The sequence below is a fragment of the Molossus molossus genome, unplaced genomic scaffold, assembly GCF_014108415.1.
Source record: "Molossus molossus isolate mMolMol1 unplaced genomic scaffold, mMolMol1.p scaffold_m16_p_12, whole genome shotgun sequence".
Taxonomy (NCBI): Eukaryota; Metazoa; Chordata; class Mammalia; order Chiroptera; family Molossidae; genus Molossus; species Molossus molossus.
In genome coordinates this window covers 93,970,695-93,991,231 of record NW_023425347.1, presented here as the reverse complement: position 1 = coordinate 93,991,231, position 20,537 = coordinate 93,970,695, and the positions used below count along the sequence as shown (strand labels likewise).

Here is a 20,537-nt window from a genome sequence, read left to right as displayed (position 1 = left end):
TCTAGCTGAATTCGGCCTGCCGTGGGGACAGGCTTCATGGAAACTATGTGGGGCAGTGAAATGAATCCAAGATGCAGCATCAGGCAGTGCTGGGTTCGAGCCCTGGTTCTCCGCTTATAAGCTGTGTGTGACTTTGGGCAGGTTAGACAGCTTCTCTGATCTTTACCTGCAAAATGGGGCCCTCTCCAGTTAGAGGAGTTGCACTAATTGTAATAGAAGGCACTTCGAACACTTTGAGTCGGCTACTTCTGTGTTGAGGGGGTCACTCTGTGCACTGTAGGACGTTTAGCAGTATCCCTGGTCTCTACCCCTTGGGTGCCAGTAACATCCCCCAGCCGTGACAACCAAAATGTCTTCAATATTGCTAAATGTCCCTGGGAGGCAAAATGACCCCCTTCATCAGAGACTAACAGGGCAGGGCAGGGAATTGTTGGGAAGGTGACGTGAGCATCACACAGACTGAGATGAGCCGGATCCAGACTCAGGAACTGCCCAGAGGGCTCGGCCTCATGCTGGGCATGACTTGGACTGAGATGGGACTTGGGTGGGAATGAATGAATTCCTGGTAAGTCCCCTTGGCAAGCATGCCCTCTCCCTGGCCTGGGTGGGAAGGAGGGGGTCCTGGCTCAGGAAGGGCACTGATGTCACCCCTCCTCGGGTGGCTTACCCCGAGTCGGGACATTATGTTCATCTTCCCTTTGCTCATAGTCTGATTCCCTCCCACCCATGAATGTGGCTTTTCTGGGCTGAGAAGGAGGATGGGCGAGTGGAGGCTTTAACGGCACCCAGTCCTTGGGAGAGGCGACACTCCAGTGTCCCCACGTCTGCAGCCCTACTGTCCGTTAGACACTGTCAGGCACAATTATATACACTCCGGCCACTGGTCCCGTTCCCTCAGCAAGTCACCTGTGAACATCTGCTGTGTCCCAGGCACCACTGTGGTTCAGAGCCCGCGTGGGGGGCCCTGGGCACAGTGCCTGCTCACAAGGAATCCCCGTTCTGTGAGATAAATAGTCGTGTTCCCATTTTAGAGGTGAGCAAACCCAGCCTCAGAGATGCCCCCTGTGGGAAAACAGGGCTGTCATCTGGGAGGCTGGGGCAGCGGCAGGATTTAGGAAGGAACCGGGCGAGGTAGAACCACCTGCTGCTGCTGAAGAGGCCGCAGGCTCTGGTGGAGGAACTGGATCGCTTTGGGCTCCCAGACCTTCACAGACTTTCCAGCTGAACTGCCCCCCTCCCCCCAGGCTCCTCCCTGGGACCCAGCCACGGACTCGCCTCCTTAAGGAGTCGCTCTCTGCTTTTTAAGATAATCATCTCTCCGGTGTGCACAGTTCGCACTGCCAGCGGCGGGCACTTCCGTGCACGTTCTTCCCTCCCTCATGCCTGGGGGAGGGAGTTATCCCGACCTGGCCACCCTGCCATACAGCTGAGGAAACTGAGGCACCTAGCAGGGTAGTGGCCAGGAAGTCCCCAGAGAGCGCACAGCCAGGTGTCCCACTCGGGCCTCTGACTCCAGACCTCTGCCCTCGGCTGACTCGGGCTGACCTCCGCCCTGGACTGCGCCCAACAGCCCCGGCCACATTCAAACATCTAACACTGGCTGCCTTGAAGGTCACCCCAGAGGAGCTGGCCACATCCCCACCTTGGCAGCCCTGCAGGGTGGCACCACTTTGTGGCTCCTTTGATGTGTCCCTGAAAGCAGTGGGTCACAGGAGATAAAGGCTAACGCACTTCCTTGTGCTGTACTTTATTATGATTTCTTTAAAAAAAAAATTTTTATCCTCCCCTGAGGACATTTTTGCATTCATCTTCAGATAGAGCAGGAGTGAGAGAGGGAGGAAGAGAGAGAGAGAAACATCAACGTGAGAGAGACACATCGAGTGGCTGCCACCCACACGACCCCAACTGGGGCCGGGAACAAACTGCAACCGAGGTACGTGCCCTTAGCAGGCACCGAACCCGGGCCTCTCTGGTCCGCGGGCTGATGCGCTAACTGCTGAGCCAAACCAGCCAGGGTCATTATGATTTCTTAAATTTGAAAATTTTATGAATACTTGTATATCATCCACAAGAAATTGAATAGTACCATAGAGCTTCTAAAGAAGCACAGCAGTACCCAGCTGGTGTGGCTCAGTGGTTGAGCGCTGACCCATGCACCAAGAGGTTCCGGTCGATTCCCGGTCAGGGCACATGCCCAGGTTGTGGGCCAGATCCCTAGTGGGGGGCATGCAGGAGGCGGCCGATCGATATTCTCTCTCATCGATGTTTCTCTCTCTCCCTCTCCCTTCCTCTCTCTCTAAAATCAATTAAAAAAAAAAAAAGAAAGAAAGAAACACAGCAGTCCCCCGGCAGGCCCGTCCCCTCACCTGCCTGAACAATCTCCATAACGCTAAATACCACGCTTATCGCTCTCTCTTGATTTATGAAACGCGGGTAGGTTTCACTGGCTTCCTGTTACGCAACGCAGGCGTTACATAATGGGGCTCCTATATCACCCACCTTCTAACCTCCCCCAGTGCTGCACTTTTCCGTCTTATGACCCATGAGCTGTCTCCAAAGTTAACTGAAATGGCCTCCTCCCCCCTCCTCCCTCTCTCGGGTCCCCGCCCCCCCACTCGAAGCTGTAAGCCATCCTTGGGGGACTTCTCCCTTCAAAGTTTCTCCCAATGTCCAATTTCACTAGATTCCAGGGGGATGATCCTTGCCGGGCTGGAGGGCAGGGCTGGCATGACCTGTCCAGAGCTCTGCCCTCCGGGATGGCTGTGCCTCTTGGGGAGGAGGGGCGGACATCTGTTTCAGGGCCCCTGGGCTCTAGACACATCCCAGAGGCCCGGAGTCCTACCTCAGCTCCTGGGAATAGCCCCAAGGTGTCAGGTGGCGCCTGGGGTGTGGGGCAGATTAATGAGAAATGCCAAATTGAGTTCAAGGCAGTCTGCCTGAGTGAGAATCTAGACGCTGAAGTCTCAGCTTTGACTCAAAGCCACAAGCATTTGGCAGGCTCTGGAGCCATGGACAGTGACGGGGTGCCTGGCTTTCTTGCCTTACTGGGCAGCCTGGGGCGAGGTGGGGAAGAAGGTCTCTGTCCCTCACAGCCATCCTAGGCTCTGGGTAGGGGGCACAAGGAATGCGGTCCTCAGGTTGATGCTAAAAGTTCCCAAATCTCATATAGGTGTACTGCTCCCCTTGCCGGGACCACAGCAAAGAGGCTGAGACTCTGGACTTCCCTCCTCCCACCTCCACTTTTCCCCTTAACAGGAGGGTTTTGCAAATCAGCCCTAACTGGAGTCTTGAAGGCCCTCAGGGATCAATGAGCTCACTGCCCCCCCCCCTTTTTTTTAACCCCCACCAGAAGATATGTTCATTGATTTTAGAGAGAAAGACAGGAACATCGAGAGAGAAACATTGCTTTGAGAGAGACACATTGACTGGTTGCCTCTCCTATATGCCCTGACCAGGAATCCAACCCAAAACCTAGGTATGTGTCCCGACCAGGAATCAAACCTGCAACCTTTTGGAGCACGGGATGATGCTCCAACCAATTGAGCCACACTGGCCAGGGCTCAAACCCCTCACTTTATAGCTGGAAAAATACGATGTCTAGAGGGGGTGGGCAACTTGTCGAAGTCACACAGCAGGTCCATCAGGTAGGACCTGATGTGGCCAAGGGCACCATGGCTTTGTTCCCAAATCCCAAGAGGAAGACTGAGGACAGAAAGGTTCTTCAGCGTCCCCCAGGCAGAGAGAAGACGCAGCTGTCCAAGAGGAAGGGAGGAAAGAAAAGAGAGCATCGCCTGAGCACCTCCTCCATGCCAGGCTCTTTGCACACTCCATCCTATGAGCCCATTTTGCAGGTAAGGAAACTGAGGCCCAGAGGGGTGATGGTCATACTGTGGTGCTGGGGGGCAGAGCCAATACTTAGACTTATTTCTGTCTACTCTGAAGCCAGGGTTCTTTCTGTTCAGTGTGGGCTAGGACAGAACTAGGGAGGGACGGACTCAGACACGTCCTCAGGGGACAGCCCCACCATCTTGGGACGTGCAGATATTCCAGATAACTGATGACACATTATGAATGTCTTTTTTGGGGCCAAGCATCAAAGATGTCAGTCTTATTTGTTTATTTTTGGGGGTGTGTGTGGGGGGGAAGAAGGTGGACATTTTACTGGCCTATGGAACCTAAATATCTGGACCCTGTGGCAGTCATGGGAATAAGGGCTCTGGGAAAACACCTGAACGTCAGGAGGATGAGCCTGGCCATTCACCACGGGCACGTTTGGGATCTCCCGGGGTTCAGCACAGCTTTGCCATCTTCTAGGGGAGAGGGACAGTCCGTCCCTGCCCCCTCCGAGGGCGTCATTTGCTGTCTACCCCAAGTCTGACTTGCTTCGGTGGAAGTTGCATTAAGCCTGAGTCAGCCTCTGGGATCACCCTCGATGCCCAGGCCTCCGGCCGCCGCCCTTCCTTCTCAAGTCCTCAGGTGTCCTGTCTCTGCAGGATTAGGTTTCCTCAGGGACAGTCACCCGAGACAACCTGGGGGCTATGCCTGCATCGGAGGGCCACACCCGTGCAGCCCCCAGCTGCACATTTCCATCTCCCAAGGCCCCCTGAGGTTGTCCTGAGGACCCTACTCCAGGCTGGGTACCCCCTCAGTGTGGAAGAGGGGACAGGGTGGCCAGGGACCAAGCCCTTTGGGAGTAAGCCGAGAAGCAGAAGAGTGTTGCTGTCGAGCCGATTCGAGCAGTTCAAAGTGCAGGGCGGGGAAGGAGGGGCTGGCTTGGGAACTAGCTGTTTCTTTGGGGGGAGGGGAGGTAGTTTCAAGACCCAAAGAGAAGATGAGATAACTGAAATGACTTGTCTCACAAAGCACTTTCTAGGTATGTGGCCTCAGGCACATTTTTGTTTATTTTCCTTTTTATGTGCCTTGGTATTCTCATCTGTAAAATGGGGACAACAGTAGTGTCTGTGCTTGGAACAGTGGTAAGAATAGACTAAGGTCATGACAGTAAGACATCTAGTACTGGAGCCTGGCATACTGTAGGTGCTTAATACTTGTGAGGTGTCTCTCCTCCTCCTCTTCCTCAAAGCACCCAGCATGGTCCTGAACACAGAGCAGGTGTTCGATCAGTAGAAGACACTAGTGTGATTCTTTTTTTTTTTTTATCCTCACCCGAGGACATTTTTCCATTTTTTTTGTTCAGGTAGAGTGGGGGGGGTGGGGGAGAGAGGAACAGAGAGAGAGAGAGAAACATCGATGTGAAAGGAACACATCGAGTGGCTGCCACCCGCACAACCGACCAGGGCCGGGGACAAACTGCAACCGAGGTACGCGCCCTTAGCGGGAACCGAACCTGGGCCTCTCAGGACCGCAGGCCGACACTCTAACCGCTGAGCCAAACCGGCCAGGGCACTAGTGTGATTCTTAAAGCACTCAGCATGAAGCCAACACTCAACAACCTAGTTCCTTCCTCCTACCATGTTAACTAAGGCTGGACGAGCAAACCATCCTCTGAAATACACTCGCATTATATGGTTAACATTAAAACAACAACAACATACAATTAACACCTTGACTGCAGAAGAGTTGAATGAGTGAAGGTTCAGAAGACCACGTCTCTGGGCCTTGCTGAGCCAGGCTGGGCTCCACCCAGGGCCGGGGATTGCCGTGCATGGAACAAAACCTGGGAGGGGAATACTCCTGAATTCGGAACTCAGTCTGCCACCGAGTGGCTGTGTGACTATGAATGAGTTCATGAACCTCTCTGGGCATCACTGCCCTCATGAGTTAAATGAAGGCTTGACCGACGTGAGTTAAGGACCCTGGCTGCATCTCTGGGTCCAGGGAGGGTAAGGGGGTAGCTAGGATGGTCAAGGATAGCACAGGCTTTGTGGGCAGACCACTCAAACTCTTCTCCAGGCTGCAGGGGAGAGGTGGGAGAGGGACGGACTTTGCTCCTTCTTCTCTGTGATCTACAGAGCCTGGGATGGGACCCTGACATCGGGTGAGTTGCTGGCAGACCAGGGCACACCTCCTCCTGCAGAACACCCCCACCCTAGCGGAAAAGGGCCTGGGCACCTATGACATCACTCCTTGGTCTTGCATTATTCAGAGGAAGCTCCGAGTGCCAGGTGTGCAGCATTGAAAACAGCCCAAGTGCTGCCGAGAAGGGTGACAATGCCAGGCCCTGGGGGACGAAGGCACCCAGGCCATATCTGTATCAACTCACCAATGGCTGTAAGGAAGAGCCCAGCCTGGTCGATGGGGGTGTTCCCTTCCTGCTCATAGTAGTTGACAATGACCTTGGTAGGAGGGCGTGCAGTGGGAGGGAGAGAAGAGCAGAGATTATTATCACAGGCAGGAAAAGCTACAGTAACAACCTTCCCTGCCTTTCACAACCTGTCAAGCCAGCTTCTTCCAAACATCTGAACCCTCTCCTCCAGGAAGCACTCCTGGGTTGGTGGGCTGCTTCCCCCAGATGATCAAACTAGATGGGGGGCTCCCATCCTCTCAGAGTGCATCTAGGGTGCTGACTGCCTACCTGTGCCCCCTTGTATATTCTGCTGCTTGCGGGGTCCCCGCATCCACAACCACCGGACAGGGCTGAGGCTGTTTTTTTTGGCTAAGGCCCAGCCTCCATCACTCCCCTGGGCACATGAAGTTCGTAATTAGAGAACCCAATAAGGAGAGTCTGGTCTTGGCTTTACCAGCTGGGCAAATCACTTTGCTGCGGGGGCACCCGGCACCCCGTTTTATACATGATCCCAATGATTCTACCACTCCATCATTCAGCAGCCCCCGTTTTAACCTTTCACGAAGCCGGTATTCCCTGTTCTAGCACCGAGCTGTCCCAGACAACAGCCACGAGGCGCAGGTGGCTATTGGCCACTTCAAATGTAGCCCGTCGGAACTGAGACATGCTCTGAGTGTGACATGCACCCCAGATTTCGATTTGATATAAACAAAAGAGTGTAAGCAATCTCATTGATGTTATGTCGATATCATGTCAAAATGATATTTTGATATATGTAGTTAAGTAAAATACATGATTAAAATTAAGTCCACCTGTTTCTTTTTTCTCTTTTAAAGTGACACACGGGGCTGCCTCCAGTTTCTATGGGACAGCTCTGGTCTGGCCTGTCGATCCCAGCACGGCCCCGGCCCCCCGGCCCAGGGGTGGACCTCCCGAGCCGGTACCTTGTCGCTGCTGGCCTCCGTGCTCGCCTGGCTCATGGTGAGCCGCAGCGTGGTGCTGGGCGAGAGAGGCCAGCGCTGCTTGCCGTTGGCGGCCACCTCCTCGGCCTGCCCATCACGTACCACCTCCACCCGCACGTGCTCCGAGTGCTTCAGGCTGAAGGTCTCGGCCCCAGCTGGGGCTGCACTGTAGGGAGAGAGGAGAGCAGGTTATAAGCATCCCCTGGGTCAGGTGGGACAAGGAGATTCAGGAGGAGGTCCCTGGAGGCTGCAAGCTCTCTCCTGGGTTGTCTGGCCTGGGGGACTCCACAGGACCCAGCTATACGCCAATCACCTGGCGGTGAAGAGGGCGCTTGTTAAAAATACAGATCCCTGGGCCAATCTTGTACCCATGGAGTCCGAATGTTTGAGGGCGGGGCCTGGGAATCTGAATATTCAGCAAGCTTCTTGGTGCTTCTGATGGACAGCCAGCTTTGGGGGCTACATGACACTGTTGGGGGGCGATGACTGAGGCCCCGGGGACGAATGTATTCACTTCAAAGGCAGCACTAAGCCAAGGCCCCGTCTCCCACCCCCCATCTGGTATGTGAGCGGGAGGCCCGGAGAACTCAGGTGAAGGCCAGGAGGTGGTCATCACAAGGCTGGGTCTGCACAGGGGTGGAGCCTGGAACTGGGGTCCTCAAGGGACAGGGGTGGGCTGGCTCTGTCACGAAGATCCCTCCTTCTAGCCACAGCTTTCAGAGCTCGGAATCCCCCCGAGAGTCATTCCTTGGGGTTCCAGAGTGGCTTTTTATTGGGAGGGAAAAACTTTTGGGATTCTTGAAAAACCAGTAAGACTCCAGGGCAGGAAATGAACAGGTTTGACCCAGTGGCCATGGACCGAATGTTTGTGTTCCCCCCAAATTCACATGTTGAAGCCCTAACCCCCAATGTGATTGTATTTGAAGACAGGGCATTTCGAAAATACTGTTAAATGAAGTCATGAGAGTGAGGCCCTAATCTGATAGGATCGGCCGCTTTATAAGAAGAGGAAGAGCCTGGCGGGTGTGGCTCAGTGGACTGAGTCCTCCCGTGGACGGAGAGGCTCCGGTTTGATTCCTGGTCAGGCACGTGCCAGGGTCGCGGGCTCCATCCCCATAAGGGGGAGTGCAGGAGGCAGCTGACTGATGTATCTCTCGCACATCGATGTTTCTCTCTCTCTCTTTCTCTTTAAAAAAAAAAAAGAATAAAAACACATTTTTGAAAAAAGAAGAGGAAGAGAGGGCGCGCTCTCTCCGCGCCGAGGAAGGCCGCACGAGCACGCGGGGAGAAGGCCAAGCCCGCGAGAGGCCACCGGAACCTGAGCATGCTGGCACCCCGACCTCAGACCTCCGGCACCAGGACCATGAGGAACACAGTTCTGCTTTAAACCACCCGCCACGGCATTTTGTAACAGCATCTCAGGCTGCCCGAGACACTGGCTTACGGGAGGTAACAGGAAGGACCGAGACTAGGGGAGAAAGGTGTCCGAGGCCAGTGGTTCTGCTACATCCAGCTTAGGGTCTGAAGGTTCCCAAAGGCCGAAGAGGCTCAGAGGGGTCTAGGTGGGACTCTCATGGGATTGGGGGCTAAGACATCGGTACCAGTGTCTGCCTCAGGGGCACATCTTTTGAGGGCCTGGTGCTCCTGGGTCAGTTCTCCACTGTGGCCGGGCAGCTGAATCCTCAGGGTGCCACTGAAACCCTCAGGGTCTAAGCCTACAGCTTGGCGGATCCCATCCCCGGAGAGTCTGGCTGGCAGGACTGAGGTGTGGCTGGGGCACCGAAGATGTGAACAGTGGCCAGGGCGGAAGGAGAGGCTTAGACCAATGGCTCTCCCAGCTCAGCAGCAGCAGCATGACCCGGAGGGCTTGTCAAACCACTGATGCCTGGGCCCCTCCTCAGAGTTTCAGATTCAGCAGGTCTGGGGCGGGGTGCAGGGGCTGAGAATTCGCATTTCTACCATATTTCCAGGAACTGTGGTGCCGCTGGCCCAGAGGCCACAGTTGGAGAACCCCTGGTCCAGATGCTCGGCCGTGCTGTCTGGTGGTTAGCGCCCTGGGGTGCCCGAGGCTGGGAGTGTGAATCTGTACAGGCTACCATGCAAGGTCTGTCTGACCCTGGCCCCGGACCACAGGGGCTCCTGGCAGAGCCCACTGGTCTTGGGCACTGGCGGGAGAGTGGGCAGCGCTCCGGCAGCTCATGCTCATTGCTGGGAAAGGCGCTCCACGAAGAAGGCCAAGGCCACTGGAGCTCTCGTCTGGCCGCCCCCTTCTGAATTCCTCAGCCTGTCATGGGAGCACTGGGCTGATCTGAGGCTGGACACCTGTTGCCCGCGGCCTGCTGCCCTGTCTGCATTCGTCATCGGGAGAAACAGAGTCTAAGCAACAACCCTGGATTGGGGAGCTTGTGCAGATGTGGGTTCAAGCCCCATTTGCTACTGACTTGCTAAGGGGGCCGTGGGTGTGGAGCTGAGCAGGACAGTGAGCCTTTCTGAAGCACCAGGCAGCATTTCCCAGGGAGGTGTGGGCACACATGTGGGAGGCCTTTAGGTGGCATGTAGATGAACACTTTAAAAGATGTATTATTTATGAAATGTGTTCTCTTTTTTTTTATCCTCACCCGAGGACATTTTTGCATTTATCTTCAGATAGAGCGGGAGGGAGAGAGGGAAGAAGAGAGAGAGAGAAACATCGATGTGAGAGAGACACATCGAGTGGTTGCCACCCACATGACCCCATCAGAGGCCAGGGACAAACTGCAACCGAGGTACACGCCCTTAGCGGGAACCGAACCCGGGACTCTCTGGTCCGTGGGCCGACGCTCTAACCGCTGAGCCAAACCGACCAGGACGAAATGTGTTATCTTTTTATGGCAATTGATAAAGGCTTGCCATTATGGTAATAATATAAGCTGTAAAACAAAGTTAGAAGAGAAACGTGAGTTGATTTAAAGACAAATGTTAATTGTCCTATGGGTGAAATATGGTTTTGGTACAAATCACGAAAGCTTGGGCGATCGTGGGTTCAGTTCTGGGAAACATTCCTTTCGTCCAGCTTTGACTGTCAACTTGCCTCGCTTGTCCTCGCTGTGTTTCATCAAGTGCCAAATGAGTGGCTGGGACCAGGAAGGAGGTGGCTGGAGTCTGGAGAGCGCAGAGGGGGCGGGCTCCAGGCCAAGGGGTGGGGAGGAAGTTCTGAGAAGCTGGGGCTCTCTCTGCTGTATATCCACCTCAACCAGAGCCACTGTTATTTCATCTGGTTTTATATACTGAGTCTCTGCATAGAATTCTATTGAGAAAAAAGTGCTTTACAAACTCCCAGGGCAGGGTGAGGGTGTAGGACAGACTCTGACGATAACGCTGTAAGTGATGCTTCCCCCGCCACTGGCCAGGGGGAAACTGGAGGAGGCCCCAGAGGCTCAGGGGGTTAACGCCTGGTCCACACTAAAGCCCCAGAGCCCCACACCCTTCTACTACCCAGCACCGCCCCGCTTGGAGCTGAGCAAACAGCTATTCTTGGAGCGGCCCTGGCAGAAGCAACAAAGGCTCCCATTGTCTCAAGCGGATCCTGTTGGCTCCCTCCCGCCCCAGGAAGAACCCCTCAGAATCCCCGGAAGAAACCCACGAGCCAGGGGCTGTGGGCACCTCTGTTATCCTATTGAGGGCAAGAGGGTGAGGGTGTTGGAGGTGGCTGTGACCTGCTCATGCAGACAAAGCGAAGATAAAGATAGTGTGGACCGAAGGACAGGTTCCTAGGACCCCATCTGCTCTGCCCACCAGTGTCCCAGCACCCAGCACATAGCCATACTCAATATATGCTTTGGGAATAAATGAATGAATAAAGCCACCCTTGTTGGCTTCCCAAACTCTATTACTGGAGTGACTGAGAAAACAAGGTATCAGATCACTGGCCTGCTTGAAACTGTGCAGGGTTCCTCAGTGCCCACCCACACGACAGAATCCAGTCTTGGGCCTGGAGTTCTCTCGGTGGCCTTTAACCACCGAGTCTTAACTGGACTCTCCAGCTTCATTTCCTGCAACCCCTTCCAACCTCTCAGCTCCCGCATGGCTCCATCTCACCGTGCAGTTTGCACATGCTGTTCCTTCTGCCTACAATACTTTCCCCCGACTTCTCTGCATGGCAACTGTCTGTCCCTACTTGAAGATGCAACGCAGCTGATTTGTCCCTGTGTTTATTTTCCCTTGTGGCAGTTCTCTCCTTGGAGGTAGGGGCTGTCTTTTCTTTTTTAAATTTTTATTTATTGATTGATTTTAGGGAGAGAGGAAGGGAGAGGGAGAGAGGGAGAAACACCAATGAGAGAGAACATCGATTGTCTGCTTCCTGCATGCCCCCCACTGGGGATTGGACCCACAACCTGGGCATGTGCCCTGACCGGGAATCGAACCGGTGACCTCTTGGTGCATGGGTCGATGCTCAACCACTGAGCCACACTGGCCGGGTGGAGCTGTCTTTTGTTGTTGTTGTTGTTTTGGCACCTGGCCTACTGTAGGCACACAGTAAATATAAATATTTGCTGCAGGAAGGGCTGGAAGAGGAGGGCTTGCTCATGCCATTAGTCATTCACTCCACGTGTATTTATTGAGCGCTTACTATGTGCCAGGCACAGTTCTAGGTGCTGGGAGTAGATTGACAAAAAACATTGCCTAGGCTCCTGGAGCATATCTTCTCATGGAGGAGAAGGACTTTCAATGTATCACACGATTAATTGTGTGGTTACAGCTGTAGTAACTTCTATAAAGGAGAGCTATGGTGTGCCATGGGGCCCTGATCGGGGAGTCAAGGAAGGGCTCCTGGAGGAAGTGGCATCTGAGCTAAGATCTACACTTGCCACTCTGAAGGACAGGCGAGAATGAATTAGACCAGAGTTTCTTAAATTTGAGCATGTATCAGCATCACCTGGACGGCCTGTTAAGCTATAGGTTGGTGGCCTGAGAAACTATTTCTTTTCCCCCCAACTTTACTGAGGAACAATTGACCAATATAATTGAGAAGGAGAAGAGGCATTTCTAACAAGCTCCCGGGAGACGCTGATGCCGCTGGTCTGGGGGCCGGGGGTTGAGAACCCCTGACTTGGACAAAGTGAGGACAGGAAGCAGAGATCGCCAGACAGCAAGGACAACCGGGGTGAGGGGGTGAGGTGGGTGTTCGCCCAGCATGTTGGAGAAACCGGAGGGAGGTGTGGTTGGAGTCTGCGAGTGGGGGGAGGGGAGGGTGGACGAGAGGGCCAGACCAGGCGAGGAGCTGGCCTTTCTCCTGAGAGCATGGACGCTCAAAGCAGGGCGGGCGTGGTCGTTCTGCGCTGCAGACCACGGATGAGCCAGGGTGCAGGGTGGGGGATGAATTTCAGGAGAGCAAGACTGGGAGGGGGTACCACCCAGAAGGTGACTGGAGCTGCCCGGGTGAATGATGATGGTGGTCTGGACCAGGTGGTGGCTGTGGGGATGGAGAGAAATGGCCGGTCGGTTGGAAAGCAGCGTCAGACGTAGAAGAGGCACGTTCACTGAGCCCAACCCAAGGGAATTCTGGGCTTTGTGACGATGTCTGCCTAGCCTCACGCTGCCCAGCGTCTGTGGCCTTCACCCAGTCCGTGGGGAGGGTCACCAGTGTGGCCTTGCAGGGCTGGGGAGGCTCACTCAGCCCCAGACTCGGGCATGACATCCTCGCTGGCATCTGGCTCTCTCGGCTTGTCCACCTGCCCTGAGCCTCATTAACACCACCAGGGGCTCAGCTGCAGTGACCCCAGCTCCTGGCAGCCTGCGCATGGCATCCTGTCCTGAGGTCTTTGCAGGAGTCTGCGGGGGGTTGTGGGTGCCAGCCTGGCATGCAACCCCAGTCGAGCACCCTCAAGGCGAGGGACGGGGAGGGAGGCAAGGCCTCAGCGCTGGCCTGGTGGCTGGATTTGGGAGGTGTGTGGCTGCTCTAGACAGGGATTAGTGGAGGTAACCATGACGTCTGCCTTCGGCCTCTTTCTCTAACTGGTAACCTCAGCGGCCTCTCTAATATTAGGCACTGGGGCCTCCAGCTACCCCGGGTCCTCTCCTTAGGGCAGAAACAATGTAATCCATGGTTACGCTCTCCCCAGACGCCTTCGAGACTCCTCACTGCCTCCAGAACGGAGTCCATCGCCTGAGCCTGGCTTTCAAATCCTGGTCTAAGCTTACTGACGCGCTAGCCTTGGCTCCCAGGTCACTTAAACTCTGCCCTTTCAGCACCGATGTGCCCCAACTTTCCTGCTGGGTACCTTCACTCCTGTGTCACATGTCCTGGTCACACTGCGAACCCCTGTCCATTTTTCATCTCAGTGTCCACCTCTTCCAGGAAGTCTTCCCTGATCCCATCAGTCAGGGCTCATTTTCCCCTCCCTTTGCTGGTGGCTCAAACAACACTTAACAATGTTGTTCAACATTTCTCTCCCATGAGCATTATGAACTCTCTGGGGCCATATCTCACTATTATTTGTTTTAATAAGATGTAACAAACCCAATACTAACTCACAATAACTAATCATGAGTATTTATTAGGTGCCAGGCACTGTTCCAAGTCCTTGGCCCACCGGATCTCAGTCCATTCTTTCGATAACCCTGTATTAATGCCATCCCGTTTCACAGATGAGCATGTCGATGCCCACAGAGGGCAAATGCTTGCTCCAAGTCTCAGGGACAGTCACTGTAGAGGGTGAGGTGAGCTCCGGGCCTGGCTGCTCCCTTCCTGGGAGAGGGTCTATAGGTTACAACCCTCTCAAAGGTCCTCCAGGGGGTGGACCTGCTGGGGGTGGACCTGCTGGGGGTGGACCTGCTGGGGGTGGGGTGAGTGGCAAGCCTGGCTTAGGAGGGCATCCAATGAGAACTCTTTGGAACCTCTAGAGCCCCCTACTTATTTCTCATGTGGGGGTCAGAGGCCCAGAAAGGGGGCAGCAAAGGCTGGCTTCCGGTGCTGGGCTCTCGGGTGAAAGACTGGGAGGCAAAATTCCTGGGCACAGGGTCTGGTGGCGGGCAGGAGAGAGCTGCCTCTAAAAGCCGGCCTCCCCCAGAGTGTAACAGGTGTGCCTGCCCACGGGGGTGGGCACTGGGGCGAGCCCCTGCCACCGCGCTCCCATCATGACTCAGGGCCCCGGGGGTAGGAAGCTAAGGCTCTCGGGAACCCCAGTGGTGCAGGAGGCTGTGGGCTCAAACCACGCGGTGCCTGGTTCTCCCTAGAACCTCAGCACTGAGAATTAGCTCGAAACCTGAGCCCTGGAGCTGCTCCTGGCAGGGCCTCCTGTTCAGGGTTGAGCGCTCTGGGTGCCGTTCTGATTTATGGGGCCACCTGACCTGGCCCGATCCCTCCTACCATCATTCTCTCAGGAGCAAGTGCCGCTCTGGCCAAGCTCGGCCGCACGCCCTTGACCTTCCACTGGCCCATCCAACGGCGCCTGTCCCCTGAGGCTGGGGGTAAAGAGCTCAGCCCGATGACAGGCCAGTCCACACGCATCACAGGCCACACATCATTCATTCATTCACTCAACCAAGAAGTCGTCCATTGACTCGAGGGCCGGAGGGGCACGCGGACTAGGGAGGCAGTGAGCATGGACAGGGACTCACCTACAGCCCCGGTCCCCAGAGGAGCCCGGCTGGCAGTGTGTCAGGGGCCTGGGCTCTGCACTGCCACCACCTGTCAGCTGTGTCACCTTGGACAAATGTTCCTTACCTCAGTTTCCCTGACTGTAAAAGGGGGCCAATAATAGAACCTAACTCATTAAGTTGTCAAGTTTAAACACACGCAAATGACTAGATACGCATCAGATGAATATGCAAGGTGCTGAGAAGGCTGCCTGATTCAAAAGAGGGGTTGAATATTAAGTAAATAATAAGATCTGCAAAACAAACAAACAAACAGCAGTGAGGCACAGAGTCTGGGGCTTGGGAAGGGCGACATCTGAGCTGAGACCTGATGGATGGACGTCAGGCTTGTAGAGGTCTGGGGGATAGCGCGCAGGCAGAGGGACCAGCACCGGCCAGGGCCCTGAGGTGGGCATGAGCTTGGCACACTCAAGGGCTAATAGCATCCCGAAGTCGATGTGGCCAGAGTGGAGTTTGTGCCGGGAGTTGGCAGGAGAAAAATCAGTGGGGTGGGCCGTGGTGCTCTGTGGGAAGGGGAGACCATAGCATCCCAAGTCCCCATCGCTTCAGACTGGATCGTAGACCCTCCCTGGCCTTCGTCCTAAGCATCCTTTCTAAAACACTCACACCAACCGAGACAGAGGGAGAGAGTCTGGGAGTGAGTCAAGAGAAGGGGAGGGGGACACGATACACATCAGCACTGCTGCTGGCTCCCCAGGATTTTCCTGTGCCGGTGTCTAGGGACTTCTGCCTGACACCCTCTTCCTATCTTCTGCCAGAGAGTGGGGGGCAAGGCCCTGCTGAGAAAAGTGACTGTCAGCCTCTGCCTTGGAGTTCCCTGGGGAAGGGGGCGGAGTTCATCCCCACCTCCTACCCCGTGGGCTCACCATGAGCTCATAGGGACCAGGAGACTGCCCTACGCGGGCCAGAGACAACTGTAACAGCATCTGCTCCTGCAGGCCTCGGGGTACGGATCCTGGCCTCTCTCCACCGGGGACAAGGGGATCCTGTCCAATCGGGAACTCGCACCCCTGGACAGATGCCTAAGCTGAGGGAAGGACGGAAGAAGCTGTCTCCCCGCCGATTTGTGGGTCAGTGGGAGAGTCAGGCTGTGTGTGATCACTCGTCATTTTCCTCCAAGGCTGCCCTTTCTCCAATCTCTGCAGACCCCACGGGTGTCCCTGGCTCCAGAGGGGAGGTGAAACCAACCTGGGACACCACCCACCTCGTGCCCCCTCTCCAACTTCAAGCCACAGTGAGATGGGGACCCAGGCCGGTCCCAGTGAAGAAGGGACTGCTAGGTGAAGAGACCCGGGGAGACTGTGTGGACAAGGCGTGTGCGTGCCAGACCGAGGTGAACGCACAGGAGAGTGGAAGGAAGCAGCTGGTATTTTTAACAACGATCTCAACGTAAATCTCTAGGAAAAATGTCACCTTCCTGTCTGTGCCTCTACTCACAGCTCGCCAGGGAGTAGTGTCAGAATGTGGCAGGGCCAGGGTATCCATCCCCAAAGGGCCAGTTTCGCTGGGAGAAGACAGGTGGACCATAGGGTCTGTGGGGATGAGGAAGGTGAGGTCCCTGCTGTGTCTGCATTTCGGGAAGGGGGCGTCCAGGGCCCTGGGGAAAGGGGGCAGGTGCTAAGGCCTCTTCACTCACCTCTGTGACTCAGAAGGAGTGAGGGGTCAAGATACCAGCCCCTGACTAACTGGGCCCAGGCCTTGTCTCTTCAGAGACCCCGGGGGGTATAACATGTAGGGGCCTTGAGTCAGGACCTGTCTGGATCAGGAAGGACGCAGTGGGAAATGGAGAGTTGAATGGAGGTGGGTGACCTCTCTGGGGATCATGGCCCAGGTGGGTGTGGAAGAGACACGGGCTGAGAGGGTCATCCAGTTCAACCTGCTAGTTTTAGGGTCACACAGGATAGCTTGGAGGTTAAGAGTATGAGTTCTGAGTCAGACAAAACTGGACCTGCGTCTTATGTCCCTTTGAGCCTCACTCTTCTCATCTATAGAATGGGTCGATCCCAGCAGGAAGATAGGTTCATAAGCGCTCACTGATGTCCCCTGGTATTATTGACGCGGACAGGAGCTCCTACCACCACAGACACAGGAGTGACAATAGAAATAGCCCGTCTCCACTCCAGAAGGGGCTTCCTTCGACTAGCCCAGTGGTTCTCAACTGGAGGTGATTTTGTCCACCTGCCAAGGGACTGCTGGCATTATCTGGAGACATTTCTGGTTGTCACACTGGGAGACTACCACTGGCGTGTTGGGGTTAGAAGCCAGGGATGCTGCTAAACATCCTGCAATGCACAGGACGGCCCCTGCAACAAAGAATTAATTATCGGGCACACAGTGTGATAGTGCCAAGGATGAGAAACCCTGCTGGAAGCCTGCACTGTGCAGTTCAGTGCCACTAGCGACAGGTGGCTACGGTGCATGTGACATGCGGTTAGTCCGCACTGAGATGTGTTGTAAATGTAAAATGCACACTGAATTTCAAAAACTTAATATGAAAAAGAGGATGTAAACTACCCAATAAGGAATTGCTATATGGGCTATGCATTGAAATGCTAATATTTTAGATACATTGGGTTAAATAAAATCTATTACTAAAATGAGTTTCACCTGTTTATTTTAACCTGAAAAGCGTGGCCACTGGAAACTTAAAGTGACACGTCCTGTGCGGGCTGGCATTCTATTTCTGCTGGCCAGTGCTGGGCTAGACTGCTTCTCTCGGGGGTGGAGAAACGCAGGCGGGAGGTGTGGGTCATTGTGGCGGTGACTGGTTTCTTGAGAAAGGACAAAGGGGATTGTCACAACTCTACCCCCTGCTAGAGGGAGAGGAGTCCACACCTCCCACCCTCCCTGCCCCCAATTGGGCTGGGCCTCTCTCTGCCAGGACAGAGGGAGCGCAGGGGGCTTGAGCATGCCCCGCTTCTTCACTCCCCACCCCCACTGGAGGTACCCTGCCAGACTTCCAGGCTGCACCCAGTGAATAAACAGGCGGGTATGGTGACAGCAGAGGCTTAGAGACTTGATCATCCTGGCTCCCGGCCAGCTCCCTGGCAGTGCCCAGTTTAGGATCGAGGGTGAGAAAAGAAGAGGAGCTCACCCAGGCCACCGATGACTGGACCACACACCACTGCTGTGTTATGACCCTCAGAAACCACCCCTGAGATTTGCATGTGGGACATCCGAGGCCAGGGGCAGATCAGTGGAGAGGGCTCCTGGCCTGCAGTGACCGAGCCCTTTGCCCTCGGGGAAGGAGCCTGGGGATTGATGGCATCCTCATGGCCAGTCCTGCTGAGGAGGTGGCAGGAGACTGGCAGGGAGTGTTGCCAGGGCCACTGGAAGGGGACAGAGAGAATGGGTTGGGGAGGGTGTGTGGGAAAGCACAGGGATGGGATGTGGTGGGGGCCTGAGAGGCAGGGTGCTCCAGGTGACAATGATTTGGGAGCAACAAGCCACATTGGCACCTCCAGCTCAGCTAGAGGCACAGAGAAGTTAGGGAACCCACCTTAGTGCATGCTCCCCCCTTTCAGCACAGAGCCCTTCCACCCTGGCGATGGGGAACATTTCACATTCTTGGAATAGAAGGCTGCGTGATCCTGTGGTGGACTCTCCACGCTTCACTTATACCAGACGCGCTTCCTAAGGCCCAGCCCGCACCCTACAGGGAGATGGGTCACTGCACTTGGCTGCTTGCTGGAGGTCGGGGTAGTGGTGCGGGAGCCCCCCCTCACGTCCTGCTGTCTCAGAAATCCTGCACCTCATCAAGTTCATGGACAGAGAAGGGTGGGGGAACAAGGTCCTGAATAAGGGGCACTCTTTTGACAAAGATCCCACCTCCCCACCCTCAGCCAGGTGGTACAGGTCTCTCTGACCCCAGGGTGAAGTTAAGGGAAGGCATTTGGGGACAAGGAGCTCACCGCCAGTGTCTGCAGGACAGGCCACCACCAACATCCCCCACAGGGCGAAATCGGAGCCTGAGCAACCCCCAGGGCCAGATTCCACACCAGGGCAGCTCCCCAGCAAATCCCCGAGGGCGCTCAGCTGATCTGGGAGTGGGGTGAGGGGCTGGGAGGAGGTGGGGGGTGAGCCAGGAGGGTCTGAGGGAAAGGGAGGGAAGGGAGAAGGGCGGTTCTGAGAAGAGAGTGGGGAAGTGAAAGGGGAGAGGATGGTGGAGAAGCTGAGGGGGTGCTGAGGTCGCCCTGGGTGTCGGAGAACGCCCAAGACTGGGGTGCAGGGGGGGTTTGGCAAAGAGGCAGTGAGGGAGCTGTGTTAGGGTGTCTGAGAGGGTCTCAAGATTTCGGGGACGCTGACACATGGTTTGGGGCTGTCAAGTTTCTGGGTGAGGTTCTCAGGATTTCTGGGCGCGGGATGAAGGGCATCTCGGGCTGGAGCAAGGCTGTCTGCATCCCCGAGTCCCGGGAGGGTCTCGGGATATCTGGGGCCGACATCTGCGAGCCCGGGATCCGGGTGGCCGACAAGGGGGCCCGCTCACCTGTAGACGTCGGTCCCGAGGTGCGTGCCCAGCACGTACACCGCCTCGACGCGGCTCCCGTACTGCAGCCGCACCGTCCGCTCGCGCAGCATCTTCGTGGCAGTGCCGGGCCGGGGCCGGTCCTCGCGCAGGGCCGCCTGCAGCACCTGTCCAGGTGAACCCGCTTCAGCCGCCGGCGGGGGCCGCAGCCCCGCGCACCCTTATTCGGCCGCCGGTGGGCGGGGCGTGGGCGGGGCGGCCTGCCGGCTCCTCTCGTAATAGGCTGAGGGCCTGTCAGTCAAATATGACCGCGCCCTCAACTCTTCCGCGTCCCCCTGTGGTCGCGATGAGATCAGCAGAGGACAATTGTCTTTCCGTGGTGGACTTATTTGTTCAACACACTTCGAGTGGGCTCCCAACTGCTGGGCGCCAGGATGCAGGACCAGTACCCCCGCCCCCCACGCCCTGTGGGGTAGATAATGCAAATGCGGAGATGCCACAGGGGCGAGGACAGGAGGTGGTGGGAGCTCAGAGGGAGTGGGTGCTCTAATCTAGCCTGGGGTCCGGGACCTGAGCCTTTTTAAAGCGGCGTTTGCAAAGTAGGGAAGGGAAGGGAGGGAGCTAGCTGCCTGAGCAGAGATGCAGGAAGTCAGATACAGCATCACACCCCCTCCACCCCCCAACAACCAGATCAGGGAGAACGGGGAATAGGAACCCAGAAGCCTACGGGGCCACAAGGCCAAGCCAAGGCATTGGTGGGTGGGCAAGGGGAGCTTGGCCTGGATTCCTCAGTGAGGTGTGGTCAGGTATGGAAGTAAAAGAGGCCATTCTGGCTGCCATGGATGGAGGTGCCCCTTAGGAGGGTCAATGAAGACCCCAGCTGGTGCTGCATGAGAGGGCTGGAGAGAAAGGGGTTGCTCTGACCAGTGTTTGTGAGCTGAAACACGGATGTTCTGGTGGAGGGACAGTGGGGGGGGGGGGAAGGGCACCATTCTGGCTGGGCCACTGGGCAAAGGAGGGTGCCAGAGGGTGCCACTGCAGACATCAGTTTGTGTCTTGTAGAGGCTGGGGTGCAGGGCAACATCCATTTGGGGCCTGAACCAGCCTCCACCCCTACCCCAGACCCTTCCAGCTCTGAAGCCAAGCCAGAGCCTGTTCAGATAATTCAGCCACTGTGAGTAAGTAGTCCTTCCTGGGGCCAGGAACTGAGGTGGGGGTGTGTGAA

General features: G+C 55.8%; 1 protein-coding gene across 1 annotated transcript in view; it reads right to left on the bottom strand.

The window, feature by feature from the left end:
• The window catches only part of LOC118626480 (protein-arginine deiminase type-2), a 44,207-nt gene extending 24,723 nt beyond the window's left edge, over positions 1–19,484 (bottom strand). Inside the window, exons 1-3 of the mRNA XM_036256234.1 lie at positions 19,334–19,484; positions 7,192–7,375; positions 6,224–6,296 (exon numbers count right to left, since the gene is read on the bottom strand). Coding sequence (XP_036112127.1) covers positions 6,224–6,296; positions 7,192–7,375; positions 19,334–19,425 — 349 coding nt within the window. The 5' untranslated portion in view covers positions 19,426–19,484. The remainder of the gene's footprint in view (positions 1–6,223; positions 6,297–7,191; positions 7,376–19,333) is intronic.
• Positions 19,485–20,537: the final 1,053 nt, after the last annotated feature.